This window comes from Aulonocara sp. 'chitande type north' Nkhata Bay, linkage group LG19 (genome assembly GCF_057382095.1).
Source record: "Aulonocara sp. 'chitande type north' Nkhata Bay isolate Kocher_YH1m ecotype deep benthic linkage group LG19, A_spYH_male_GT1.1, whole genome shotgun sequence".
Lineage (NCBI taxonomy): Eukaryota > Metazoa > Chordata > Actinopteri > Cichliformes > Cichlidae > Aulonocara > Aulonocara sp. 'chitande type north' Nkhata Bay.
Window position 1 is genome coordinate 26139697 of NC_141362.1, and position 15068 is coordinate 26154764.

Genomic DNA, 15068 nt, shown 5'->3' on the forward strand with positions numbered 1-15068 from the left:
GTGTGTCCTAAAAATCTCAGACGCGGTCAAAGTCAGACGCCAAGTTTGCTGAAATTCCTATCATAACACAATCCCAAAGTATGGCTGACAACAAGACAACAGCAACAAAAATGCACCCTGAAGTAAGATTTCGAGTCTGTCAGATCAGGTTTAGTGATGCCCTTAAAATAAGAATACTTTATTAATCCCTGAGGAAATTGTGTGGAAGTTAATATAAGGACAAATTGACAGTTTTAAGATGTGTTGTTTCAATTAACTGCAAATTTTGCCCATCTGCCTCAAAGCCTCCTATAAAGGCTGCTTTTGACTGTATTTAATTAACTCATTATTTATATCTCATTTTTAAATTTTCCTTTTCTTTGTGCTCCCAATTGCTCATCATCATATCGGTGACTCTTTAGGTACACCTTGCTAGTACAAGATCAAGCCCGCTTTTGCTTCAGTAACAAGGCACTTTTACCCAGAGAACTGCCTCTCACTTTGTATTTTGTCTTTTTCTGACCAATTTCTGTAAACACTAGAGATTGCTATGTGGGGAAATTCCACAGATCAACAGTAGATCAACAGTTTCTGAAATACTCACACCAGCCTGTCTTGACAACAACAAACATTCCATTTTCAAAGTCACTTAAATCACCTTTCTTCCCCATTCTGGTGCTCAGTTTGAACTTCACCATGTTGTCTTGACCCAACTAAATATTTTGAGCTGCTGCCATGCGATTGGCTGGTTAGATATTTGGCTTAACAAGCAGTTATACAGGTGTACTTAAAAAAGTGACCAGTGCATTGACACAGTGTGATGAAAGCAGCTGTAATTTAACAGTTGCAGAAATGTCTTTTGTCCATGTCCAAATACTTACCTTTCTCCTACATAAAAAAAAAAAAAAAAAGTCCAACAGTTACAGAATAGTCCAATAGATCATACAGATTCCAGCTGAGTCATATGTTAGAGGATCCAGTTTGCTGCAGGCCCAGTGTTTTTGCTCCACTTTCTTTTTTTTCCCTCTTTTTTTATGGCTTCTTTCATTCGTATTTTAATTTCTATCTTTCCTTCTCATTTCCATTTGAGTAAGTTCATTATCACAGAACAAGATGGAGATGCTCAGCTGCGGCGTCTTCTTTGGAATTAGATCCCGAAGTTGTTTAATGGGACCAAGCATGCTCACACATGTACCAGCCCACACATCCTTTTGTTTTAGCTCATTACGTGAATCCATGATTGCCTCCCTTATTTCTTACTGTGTTAAAAGTTAATGACGTGTGCCAGTTTGTTTTGTGTGTGTGTGATGCTGTGATGGGACCTGTCAAGGCAAATATTACACACATAAGCAAGCAGGATCATTTCTCCACTTGATATTTAGAAATTAAATGATCTCATGTTCAAAATGCTTCATAAATGGTCCTGAATACTGTGTATACATAGAAAATCTAAGTAAATGAGGAAAAGGTTTTGTTTCCTCCTCCAAATCCATTATAGTTATTTTTTATTTTTATTTTTTTTAATTTCATTTCTCTCTTTTTCCCCCCTAGTATTGTGCTATGATTTTAACGTACACCCATGTAGGGCTACAAAAAAAATCATTATTTGAGAGGATTACTTATCGAGACCAAAAACATTATACATTTGTGGAATTTAAAAATGTTTAAATTTAAATTAAATTTAATTAAACTGAACAACAAATAAGTGAATGGAAAAGAAATTAGGTGGTAGGGTTACAGGATTGTTTTGATGGAAGTTGAGCTCACTAGTCTCCACTTCAGGAGTTTGCTGGTATAGTTTCACCTTTGTTGGGGAAAAGGCATTTGCTGGACTCATAAAAAGAGACAAAACCAGAACACCATTACAAAATTGATTGCAGCACAATAATTCCCTATTTCGATTATCTTTCTTTAAACAAAATTATAACTGAAGATTTAATTACATTAATCACTCAACACTCCACTAATGTTGTTTTTTTCCCCCCATTAATGTTGCGTTACAGTGCGTAATGAGGAAAACGCCTAATAATGTGACTGTTTTTGGATCCATAAATCATAATAGATACTATGAGATTTGTTTACAGGACCCCAAAAGCTTTGAAGCGTCTCATGGCTGTGGCTCAGCTGCAAATAAAGCTGCGTGAGGAGCTCCCAGTCACTGCATTCTCAACCTCAGTATTTTCAGCTTGATGCCCCGTGGCAGAAGAGGATGCCACGGCAGCAGCTTAGCCAGTGTGTTTATTCAGGATCCATTAGCAGCAGCATTTTTATGCTCTCAATAATTCAGCTGGTTACTCCCTCTTGGGTCGCACTGCCTGACAGGGAGTCAGTTCACTGGAGCTATGGAATGGGAAAGAGAAGTAAAGAACAATAGTGAGAGAAGAAAAGCAGAAAATAAAATAAGAGGGAAAGAAGCAGGTGAAGAGAACAATAGGGTAGACTGATGGATGACGAGTGATGGAGATTTTTGTAATCCTGAACATCTAATCACACCAGATTATAATTATTTGTTGTATGTTTATGTACCAACACATATCATGTTTTGTTTTAGGCTGCCTGACACAAATTTACGTTGCATTGCAGTCTTCTTTTGTTTGCTGTAGTATTTTGTGTGCAAATTAAAAACTGTAGTCATTTAATTGTTTCCAAGCACAGTATTTAAGCATAGTTAACAAATGTCTTTTGTCTAATGGTGCAGCATTGGGTTATTTAGAATAGAATATCTGAAGTAGAAATTGAAACATGTTGGACAAGATGGAAAAATAAAGTGATTTTCATGAATTTTCCCTAGAACAGCTGCATTTCTTGCCCCTAAGTAATAATCGAGTGCAAAGCGTTCTTTCTTAAATGTTAATTTTTTTAACATAAGAAAAAAAAACATTAGAGAAAAATCTGTTTTGTGCCTCTGACCGAGTCACCATCGACATTTCCTCAGGACTGAGGCAAGATATTTCTGTAATGACACACTCTTTGTCAAATGAGTTGCAGCACGGCCTGTGATGTAACGATTGCAGGCCTGCACACCGTAGTGTTGACGCTAAAATGATGTTGGGCAGCTATAATGGACAGAGCCCAGCAGAAGTATTTTTATCATTTATGGTTTGGCATGGTAGGCAAATACAGAATATGAAAATAGTGAACTTACTACAAATGTCTGTGTGTATGTGCAGGCATCTGAAATCCAGCTTAGGCTGAGACAGGGGAGTCTAACACATGAAAATAACTTGTGAGGTCTCTATAAGAGTGACTGGTACACGTAGATTTTTGCAACATCTCTTAATAGAGAAGTATGGTTGGAAAGATGAAAGATTTTCTGACACATTTGAGTAATTATTTTTCTGACAGCTAAAAAGGACTCTCTTTGCAGCCATATTCCAATCAGATTTTCACCTGACGTGGCAGCTTTGGTCTCTGTTTTCCACTCCCGCAGTCGCGCTTAATGCAAAACAGCAGCAAGAACAACTGCAATTAAATTACAGGTACGCTGTATCGACCGCTGCACAGGCAGAAAAGGGATTTCCCTTCCCTTTTGCAAAACCAATTCCCTAATTCTATTTTGGCTGCTACATGGTGAAATTACTTAGATGGCTGTTTTATTTAGAGTCGCACTAAATGTCCTTTCAGACTTGCACTTGAAAAATGTTCTCTATCAAGTGAATTTGCTTTGATTTGTATTTTTTGCTGATTGTCCCAAAACATAATGGCTAAAACTGTGCTATCAGCATGGTCACTGATGGAATAGAATCGGACTCCAATTTGAGCCATCAGCTTGTGCCAGCCCATAGACAGAGTCACACTACAGCTCCTGCATTTATTGCTTAAGAGTTAATATGTGACATTGGCAGTCAATACACTGAATTCCATTAGCCTGCTGGCTCTGCAGCAGACCTACTTGTTTTGTTTACATTTTAATTTATTTTTTTAGCTCCTCATCTTTGGATGCACTTCGATAGAGCCACAATAGCTTCTTTGTACTTAAGTCTTCAGAGTCCAGGTGTTACTTTAGTTGCCTTGGAGTTTTTCCTCTGCAAATAGCTTTAGGGGGTTAAAAGGTGACTGTCATAGAAAAGGACTAAGGCGGATATTTAGTGTTGTACATTTCTAAATTATATATAAAATCCAATTTAATTTGTGAACATTAATATTTGATTGTGGAAGAAGCACAGGCTGCCAGGCTGATTACACACCAGAAAAGCTGGTAGACATCGGGGCTGCGCCTTGGTTAACTTGGCACCATCCAACCGCAAAAGGGCACACTGTGAGAATAGCAGAGTATACATGCAGGTATTACAGCTTCATGCTTTCAGTGCACAGATGCTGGTGCATGGAGAGAGAAAGCAGTGAATAATTTAGTCTACCTTAATTAGTTAATATTAATGGCTGGTTATTAGCAATGTTTACCTTAAGCTGAACAACTTAAGGGAAACAATGTCGAGTCAAAATATCTGCCTGGTTCTTTTCTCTCATTTTATATTTATAGCTCTAACTCTTTCAAGCTGTTTTTATGTTTTTGAATTTATACTTAATCACTGTAATGACCAACTGTTAACAATAGTTTAGTAACATTAGTTTAGTTGTTGTAGCTAATGGATAAAATACACCCTAAAAACAATATGTCCCATTGCTTAGAGCCTGTGGGGTCACTTGAGGCCTGGTTTGCAATACACTGACTGAAGCCGAATACCTAATGGACACAAAGTGTCGCACAAAGTCACTTTGACTTTAAAATGAAATCAACATCCATATGGTATTGATGGCTGAGAGAATGATTTGTACTCCCTGCAATCTGAAAAGCCTTATTTGTAACGGAGTTGTGTTGCAGGCTGTTTTTTGGTCTGTTTTGAGCACCCTTAATGTGATTGGCATTGAGCAGAGGGTGCAGCTACACTTGCCGTATTACCCAGTAATTCATGTCTTTGTTTCCTCTGTGATAGGTGGCTATGTCCTTTAGCCACAAAGATTTAAAGGTGACCTGTTTAGTAATGTCATGTTCAATCTGTCATTTTTGATCTTGTTTATTGATAAGTTGAGTTTTTTAACCACTGTCATCTACATTTTGGGGGTGGATATGTTGGTTTTCTGTGTTTATTCTGTAATCTGGCTCATTTTCATTTAATATGTAGTTATATCTTTTCCCCTCAGTGCTTACTGTTCTTCTCCAGCGTTGCTTATCTTCTCTTGTCCTTCCATGTCCTTGCAGCTCTCTGCTGCACCTGTTTGGCCTGCTTGCATTCAGCCTCAGTTGTTCTGACCTTAGTTGGGAAATCCTTTAGGATCAAAAGCAAATGGGCCGTTCAGAGTAGCAAAGGCAGAGTTGAAACAGTAGCTAGACTGTCAAATACCAACAAAATAACAATAAAATTGTGGCGCCGCATGGCCAAAGATCCTTTTGAGTGTACCTGACTGTAAAGAATAACTACTCAGATCATGAAATAAGTTTAAAAAGCCTACGTTGAATCACGATTTTTAGGACAACCAAAAAAGGGATCGGCAAAAATATCAGTGCTATATTTTTGTAACCTTTTAACATGTGGTGAGAATTGAGGCCTTAAGTTTTCTGAGAGGTGTGAAATGCAACGGGCTAACAGGTGCTGCACAGACGTTGGAAGTCGGGCAACATAGCTGACTAGCAGCCTTTCCCCTTGATCCTGTTCTTAGATGGTGTTTATAGATGCAATCCCCATGCTATTCTTTTCATGCTACGTGCTTTGCCAAAATCCATTGCCCTCCGGTACGTGGTTATTGCAGTGGCATTTGATGTTGGCCAGCATGGACATTGTCTTCAAAGGCCTTCCCAATATTCCTGGTAGGTCTCCTCTTACCTCCCCCTCCAGCCTTCCTCCTGTTTGTCATGCTGTCACATTCTCTCAGAGGCACACAGTGACCTTGTTCTCAGGCAGTCATGCTGGTGTGAGATGTGTGGGTGTACGCATCGCCCCCACCCCCCGATATATTTGGATAAAATCCTTACCAAATCTGAATCTGTCCGAGCTTTGGTGGTCACACTTTGCACACATATGTGCACGAGCATGTGACCGACTAATCTTTTTTTGGTTCCAACTTGAGCAGGAGTCTTGTCAGTGTAAATACTTTTACGTGTCAGCCATGTGTTTCCATACTGTGTCCTGCATACAGTGGCAGCCCTTGTGGCCTTTCTGACTTGTCCCCTCCAGAAAGTGCTGAGTCACGTTCCAGTCCCCATGTCCCCTAATAGGCCATAAGCAAACAGCCATGGTGAAATAATGGCCTGACTGCTGAAAACTAGCCCCCCAACAACCCTCCCACCCACACCCATGTGTGGAAAAGGGGAAAACGAGAGTGGAATATTGAACTTTCGTGTGTGTGTGTGTGTGTGTGTGTGTGTGTGTGTGTGTGTTGTAAAGAGCAGTGCCATGGCAACAGCTCTCTGTGGAGTAGAAAGCAGGTGGGTGGCACTCAGCTCAAGCTCTTAGTACTGTGCGTGCGTGCGTGCTCCACCTCACTTTGAGGTGCTCGTTGAGTATATTGAAATCATGTCAGGTGGACCCCATGCAGAGCACTGCAATGCATTGTTTGTAATTAGACATCCTTGCAGCAGTTCGCCTACTACTCAGAAATGAGCCGTGATCTGGAGTTGAGGTGGTTTGTATGGGCGGGAGTAAACGATACAGTATTTATGAACAACAGCAGGAGAGTATGCAGCTGACTCCTCAAGACTCTGACCTCCTTTGGAAAAACATTTCTGATTTTACAATGCAGTCAGATTCATTTTCACTTTACACGTTTTGTCTTCACGAACTGAAACATTTGAGCATTATTATCCCTTTTCCCCCTTTTTGGTGCTATAATGTGGTGTCACACATCAAAATCTGAGGTTGTATCTTTTACAGACAACCTAGACCTCAACTCCTCACCTCAAGGGGAAGTAGTCTGCTTTCAAACCACTGGCTTTCATGGTTGTACGCTGACATGCGATCCAACCTCAAAAGCTTTTTAGAGCGCTCTCAGTGTCTGCTCGCTAGATTTACTGTCAGCCGGGCAACAAGAAGAGGGAGGAAAGTAGCTATGCTAAATTGAAAATTGATCCCATTTTTTATTTTTTTGCTGCAAATGTAGGATTTTTTTTTGTCTGTACATATATCCCATTTTACCTTTTTCACACGACTTGGGTATGACTGGGCTTTTCATGGAGGCAACTGAAAACATAAAGCTTCTCTAAACTTCAGTCTGCCAAATTTCAATTTTGAGCCTGCTTCCTATTTAACTGTGTTGAAAGGCTATCTAGCAGTGATGGTGGTTTTGAATACAACCCATTTTTTCCTTTTAGATGCTGCTATTGCTAGTTTGGGACCCTGAGAGTACTGTGCTGCTGCCTTTGTAGGAAGGAAAACGACTCCTTCATCGAACCTTTGTTGCCCTTACAGTGTATGTCAAAATGTGTCAGAGGCAGATGCACACTCATGTACTTTCACATACTCTGAGCCCTAGCTATGTTATAATTTTATTCCAACAAGTGAAGTTGCTGCGGTTTAAAAAATAAAATAAAATAAAAATATCCCCATCCATCTCTCTCTGATCCATCCATCTTTCACTGATATTAATTGCTGCAGGGCTAGCTGTCATCTTTGTCTCTGCGAAGCGAGGGATCTATTAAAGAAGGGTGTCCTTTCAAAGTTAAAGCTAAATAGCTGACTAAAGGGCCGGCCCTGTCATCCCGCCTCTCTTCACAGGGCCCCGTCGTCCTCTGTGTATGCCTGCCTCTCGCCTCCACTTTCTCTGATATGCCGTGTTACTGCACTGGTACTCTAACACACCCACACTGTCACATTCACTCAACGTCTCTCTCGCTCTTCCTATTTCTCTGTCCAGGAGGAGCAGAACAGAGGAAAGCCAAACTGGGAACACCTAAATGAAGACCTTCATGTCCTCATCACAGTGGAAGACACACAGGCTAGAGCAGAGATCAAGATGAGGAGAGCAGTGGAGGAGGTCAAGAAGCTCCTTGTACCTGCAGTAAGTACATACTGTCCACAAGTTTATACGTACACATTTTGTACTCTGCCTCTTGCCGGTCGGATGGATGTATGGATGGATGCAATGGTAGCAGCTTGAGGTTTAATGAGAGATTTAATGTTCTCCATTTGAGTTTCCCAGAAGATGAAGGACTTATATTGACTCTAAATTTATGGTCCTATGAGAAGCTTTTGGTCAAAACAACAAGATTACCGACCTACATATGGCATACTACCTCTATCCCGCTGTTAGCATCCTGTTTACTTCCATATATAGTTGAGGAGAACAGGTTGGCTGTACCTCCAGCGGAGTGGAAAAACATAGCTAGCTGTACACACCTCCTGTGACTGCCACATTTCATCTCCGCTTCCCCTCTGCCAAGACTTCCTCTTACATGGTGCCACTGGTGATAGCTGCTGGTAGTGCTTTTGGCATGCAATGCATATTTTTGCTTTTAGCTGTGGTGACCAGGTGGGCAGGGCAGCTGAAGGCACAGGTTTACCAGCAGGTGGCAATGCACAGGGTTGGAGGTCTGTGGAAATGGGGCCAACCAATATCAGCCTTACAAGGTTAAACAAAGTGTTACTTGCATTTGTAACCTTGTTAATCCGCTGTCCTTCATGCATTCTATCGTGCTAATGCATAATTATTCCTACATGTGTGCTTCACATTAAGATTCTTTCGCCCGGGGAGGGACATACGCAACAAGGACAGCGTTTGTCCCAGTTGTAACTGTATTACAATTACAAGCATGTAATGTTTGAGTGTCAGAGTTATGATGCCTTTGATACCCCAAGAAAGTCAACATTTGTGGAAATGAGCTCAATAGTGGGAAAAAATTTGATCTGAACACATCAATATAGGGGTTATAAGATTACAGGGATATTCAGATGCACACCAGTAAGAGCTGTATGTTAATCAATCTGTCAAAAAGTAGCTGAACAAACTTCTCTTCAGACTTATAAAATGGAAACCTGAATCCCAAGAGTTAAGTTGAAGTCACCTATTTAGCTCTAAGACCAACATGTTTGAAACTTTATATAGAAATTCTCATGGGAAAGGCTCTCTGAATCCTGGTGTTGTATTAGGAAAAACAAGCATAGACTATAAATTGCTATATTTTAATTCAAATGTTTACATGTGTCAGCTCAGGGTTATTAGTTATTTTATTGGGTCTGCCACATCAGGAAAGTAATTGTTAAAACAAATGGGGTTTACCTCTTTACCCCTTGAAGCTCCTTGAGTGCTTTCTCTCATATTTCTGGTCTGCTTATAGAACAAAATGACTGGGTGTGCATCAGAAGTTAGTGAGGGTAGTCTCTGCCTATGCAGCTACTGTATGCTTGAAAAGACCTGGAAACCATCCTAATGGTCGTCAAACCACATTTTTATTGATATATACTGAGGTGTCAAAACTCATAATGGGGGAGACTGTAAAATGTTGTTTTATAGTGTAAAGAGTTAAAACAAATCCTTGTCATTGCATCATTCTAGGGCCCTGAACGGTATCTTTTCGTTTAGACCAGTTTAGAGTAGGGCTGCTCAATTAATCGAATTTTAATCATGATTACGATCTGGGCTTTCAACGATCATTAAAAATGACTGAGCCGATTATTAGCCCCTCCCTCATTTATCCGTGACACCTTAAACGCCGGTCTGTGAAAATATTGTCGGGCATAAACCGGTCGATGGTGCAAAAAAGGTTGGAGACCGCTGACTAAGAGGACCCGAGGGAAGCTCGGAAAGCTAAGCAGAAGTTATTTGGAGAGGAGAGTGACTGCTGTTGGTTGAAAAGAGAGGTAAAAAAAAAACTTCAGTGGTGTTGCACACTATTTTATATTATTTTTTAAAGTCATTATTCAATACGTTGTTATTGTTAACCCTTTAAAGCTGGTCAGAGCAGCACGCTCTGTTTTGTGTAGCTATTTTTAAATCCCTGTAGAACCGGAACCGCGTAAGCTAGCGCAATAATTTGTTTTGCATATGAAACCAGAGGAGTTGTGTTACATCTCATGCCATCAGCTTGTCCTCGGTCACGGTTTCCTTCCACATAAAGCTTTGCAAAAATTGCATAAAAAGCGCTTGCAGGAACAAAAACATAATATTCCAGAAACACGCTTTGCCGATCCGATCAGCTGTTCGTAACACTTCCCACAGTGAAACAGACGTCAGCGCGAACTATCGCATGTCCGCCATTTCCTGCCCGAAACCGGAAGTGACGTCATTTTCGCGGAAAATGTAGTTTTTTACTTGTAGGCCTTAAAAGCCTATACTGGTCATGTTTGACTTTTCTGAATAGTTTCTGGGATGCTTAGAACTCGAATTGCACAGCTGGAAATAGTTTATTTTGATGCACATGCTGTTTTCTTTGCAAATTTGCATCATAGGATTGTTTTTTTCGTTTTTCCTGCAGTATATAAAAATTGGTGTATCTCCAAAATAAAACTATGAAGACACTCAAAATAAATTTCCTGTTGTTGTAAACTATTTTTTGCAACTTTTTTGTATTTAAAGTTTTGAGGGATAAACCTAAAAAACAAAAAAACAAAAACGATTTTCAATTTTTTTTTTGTAGTTTATTGCACTTTTTTTGCAATTAATGTAGTTACTATGGACTTAATGCATACATATTATTAAAATATGGGCTATAACAGTTGTATAGCAACTTGAAATGCTCCCACAAATGGCACTACAACATGTAAAAAAATAATATAAGCTCTGGCGTACTTGGTTCTATGGTAGGTATTAAAGGGTTAAATAAATATCGTCAAATAATCGAGATCTCAATTTCAGTGAAAATAATCGTGATTATCATTTTTGCCATAATCGAGCAGCCCTAGTTTAGAGCTTCACGTCTGCCACAGGAAGCGGCATCATGCATCTCCTGTCTTCTGTGATGTTTCTAACCTGTCTGTCAAAGCGGTATAAGGCCCTTTTGAGACAGTGTGGAAGGCGCTTTAATTCGTGCCATCTTGCCGGAGTATTTCTTGTCTGTATTCGGCTTACTTGTCATTTGTTTAGGCGCTGACTGTTTTGAATACTGAAGTGTTTCACAGCTCCTTAGGGAACTGATATGACTTCACTGATACCACACTTAATTGATTTTTTTTTTTTAACCTTATTGGTTGAATTCCCTTATTTTATTGTAGCAACAGTCAGTCAAAACTTAAAATGGATGCAGTGAGGGGGGGAAAAAATGTTGTTTGAAGTCAAAGAAGAAAAAAATTGCTAAGCTCGCCTGTGTTGTACGGATATACCATGCAGTATTTACCCTTGTAACATGTATGCTGCCTAGCTGAGAAGCAATAGTGTCTAATGGATTCCTGTTTTAAGCCCAAGTTGTGTAGACAGATGTTTCGGCATATTGCTGGTGTTTCCACCCGTACTTGAAATGATCATTTTAAAGCCATTAAAACTAGCACTGCTATCCTTTTTTCTCTCAAATGAAGCCATGCTTTGCACCGTTTCCTCCTTTTCATCTTGACTCCTTTTTGTTAGAAGTTTCCAACAAAGTAGATTCATGAGTTTAACAACATTGTTTTTGCAAGACTCAACAGTCAGAAAAACACATTGGCATCAATAAAAAGAAAAAAGTAACCCAGGGAACATCCTACTCTGATGGATTGGACAATTTGGAACTGGTTCTCATTTCCTGACTTTAGTTTGGGGACTTGTAATTATGTACAGAGGATATTGAAAGACTTTTATATTCACAGTTGAAGATGAAGGCCATATCTGGAAGCTGCATTATTATAAGTAGAATGAGTCACTGGCACACGTGTCAACACGACACAGCAACACCTTTTAAGATAATGGCAGCTGCTCAATGTTAAAACTAATCCGAATCAAGTGCCATGAAAATAACTTTATCACTTTCCTAGAAATCTCTGTGCATTTTGCACCCTTACAAGTACATTACACACAGTCTTTTAATTTGGTACCTGAACCACTGAGTGGAGTAAAGAGCCGCTCTTTTATTTCTCAAACACAAGAAAGCTTCTTGCTCTTTTGAGACACTAATGAAATCTCTTTGCTCATAAAGTTTCTCTCTTAATTTGAATAAGAGTTTTATGGATCTAATTAATGACCAGATGCAGTTTGCCAAAGGCTATTTTTCCTTCAGGCAAAGCATCTTTGTTCATTTAACCATAATGAAAAGTTTTTTCCATTAGTTAGACATTAGATAGATAGTGTTTTTTCTGAACCTATCAAATTTGCATATAAATGTTCTGATTTCTCAGGATCCATGTGTGATAGGTTTGTAGCTTGAACCCATCCGCTGGAACGTTGAAGACAATATAATTACACTGCTAAGCAAGACACAAATAGGCAAAGTTCTTCATGTTACTCGTGCACGGGAGAGACCGGACAGAGCGCCGTCCCTTCGCTTGACCCCAGTTGCTCTCGTCCGTCCTCCCGTAACACTGTCCTTTTATTGAGGTTACATGAATATGCATAGGTTCATTAACATACGACGTCTACATACAAACAAAGAGTACCTTGCCTGTGTGCGTGTGTGTGTGCGCGTGTGTGTGTGTGTGTGTGTTGCTGATCAAAGGGTCAAACATCCTTGGTCAGGAAGAGGGTAGACTAGACCCCCCCCCCGGTGAGGAAGTCCAGCAGTTCATCTAAACAGAAAAGCACTTAGACTAGAACAGACGTAGCTACGTTAATCCTACCATAAAACAATTAAAACAAGATGCGACCTCTTCCCGTGCTCCCAGGATGTAGGTGTGCATTCTAGTGTGGAATGCACACCAAGCCTCTGTAGCCTGTTAAAGATCACACAACTTATCACTACACAATTGATTATACACCTCTAAGCATCTATGGTTAAATATTTCTAAGCATAAATAACAATCAACAATACAAACTCTAACAATGTGTCCTGTTTTTGCTTTGGAATATAATGAAATAAGGGAAGCACATTTTCCTCACATTCATATCTATTAAAAAATGCTAAAGCTTGTTCGGCTAAGACATATTTTTAGTTAATACTCTACTTTATATTGACGCAAGAAATAAACCAAGTTTGACTTTGTTATAGATTTTACTTACCACAGAGGACTCTGACTGGCCCCTGGGTTCAATATAATTGTCTGATGTTCCTAAATACTGGGGCAGTGCATTATCTACCCAATAATTCTTAAGGGCTCTGCATTTCTTTCTTTCTTTTCTTCTGTTATTTCCTGCATCTGAATGCATACGTGTCGTGAGTATGTGTGGGACTGGGTGGCTGTAATGCCCTTTATCATGCTAAACTAAATTGGATTAAAGTATGGACACGCTGAGTATGCACAGTTCTAATGAAGGGCATCTCCTCTACGTTTGGCAGCGTAAAATCGCCTTTATTACATCGCACAGGACACAAAATGAGGTCATGCTTTTTATTCCCTTCCAAGGAAAAGGCTTTACTTGTCATTGACGAGGTCCCTGCTGCAGAAAGGAAGCAAAGAGGGGAGGATGCGGGATAACCAAAGGTTCTTCAAATCTGGCCTTAAATTGAAGTTAAAGGCTTTATAATAATAATAATTTTGCTCTTAAATAATCTCACAATTGACTGAATTGGGATTAAAAGCCAGGATGTCTGGCAGTGAAAATCCTCTCCTCCCACTTGCTTAGCCAACTAAACTCAGTCACGTTCATACTATTTATTTTTTTTAGTAAGAAAATAGTTTGTAGAAGCTTGTTTAACAGTAATGGTTTCGTTTAATTATTCAAAATGAAACTTTTTTCCCTAGGCTAAATAAGTGCATTTAACAGAAACAATATGAGCTTATTTCTCATGTAATTTTCTTAAAAAGCATGACTTGTAAAATCATTCGGCTCATTTGTGGGTTTGTATGATGTATTTACATTTTATCTGTCATTTAGCCAGTGGCTGCTGCATTGCTCATGGTAGTTCTTCATCTTTGCCCCGTGTGTTGCTCTTTCACTCCTTAGTCCTGTGAACTCTTCAACTCTAAATGAACTGGGAGCAGGGGAACGACAGCAAGTTGAGAGGCAAAAGGAAGGGAGGCGGGGGGAGATTGGTGGAAGAGCTTGATTGAGCTACTCTTTCAAGTGTGGATTTACTTCACTGATCCTACGCTAGTGCGCACACACACATGCGCTTGCACAGAAAAATGCGTCCACGTGCGTGTGTTCGCATAGACACCGACAAAAATGCTGCTCTCATCTCTTGAGTCCTTCGTTAAGGCCTCAAACAGAGCAAGCAGCAGAACCCCAATGCACTTTCGGTAACCTCAGCTTGCACAGTTGTATGCATAAACCCTGACTGGCTCATTGCACTTCTCCCCACTATCCTTAGAAGGGCAGGAGAGCAAAGATTATCAGCCTATAGGAAGGCATTATCCTGTGATTGACAGAATATCATGTCCAATTAAGAGAGAGGCAAAAAATCCCCCCCAAAACCCTGATTTTTGTGTATGCCAAGATTATGTAGAATGATGTTGTCATCACAAATAAGAATTGGCTTGCAGCTGACTTGTGTAAACAGACATACGCTTAGGTCCAAATCCATCTGAATTACTTCCACATGTTATTAATGATCTACTGCTTACTTGTACTCACAACCTCAAACAAAGCATCGATGGAAAACGTTTTTTCTGGTGTGTAATGAAGTCTTGGCTTGGCAGCTGCACACACAGGGGGTGCCACAGCAATTTCTTTATAATCCCCATTAAATGCAATAACATGACCTCTGTATGAAACATTTAGGCACGCCGCACCTTTGGCCACACCCCTTCTTAATCAGGCCGGTGTAGGTACTTTACTTTTCTTAGGAGCAAGTGCCTGCTGTGATATCACTGATTGAGATGTGGCCTGACTGTTTCACTGCAAGCTGTGTGGCAGACGTGGTCTCCAAATTATTTAGTAGAGATTTACTTTTTAAGGGCCCCGAAAAGCGCTATATAAATGCAATCCATTATTATTATTATTAATAACTATGTTAGCCAAGAGATGCATTGTGTAACATTCTGTGTATGAGAGTGTGCAGGAGGAAGGAAAAGAGAGCAGCAGTGTTGCCTTTTTTCTTTTTTTTTTAAACTCTGCATAGAGCTCACAGATTTCTGATACAGGAACTGGATGAGCTG

At 39.8% G+C, this 15068-nt stretch overlaps 1 protein-coding gene across 5 annotated transcripts in view; it reads left to right on the forward strand.

Annotated features, from left to right (window-relative positions):
• qkia (QKI, KH domain containing, RNA binding a) overlaps positions 1-15068 on the forward strand; it is an 81781-nt gene that overhangs the window by 45122 nt on the left and 21591 nt on the right. For all 5 annotated transcript variants that reach the window (XM_086273796.1, XM_086273799.1, XM_086273795.1 and 2 more), the window contains exon 4: positions 7828-7971. In XM_086273796.1, the coding sequence (XP_086129922.1) occupies positions 7828-7971 (144 nt within the window). The remainder of the gene's footprint in view (positions 1-7827; positions 7972-15068) is intronic.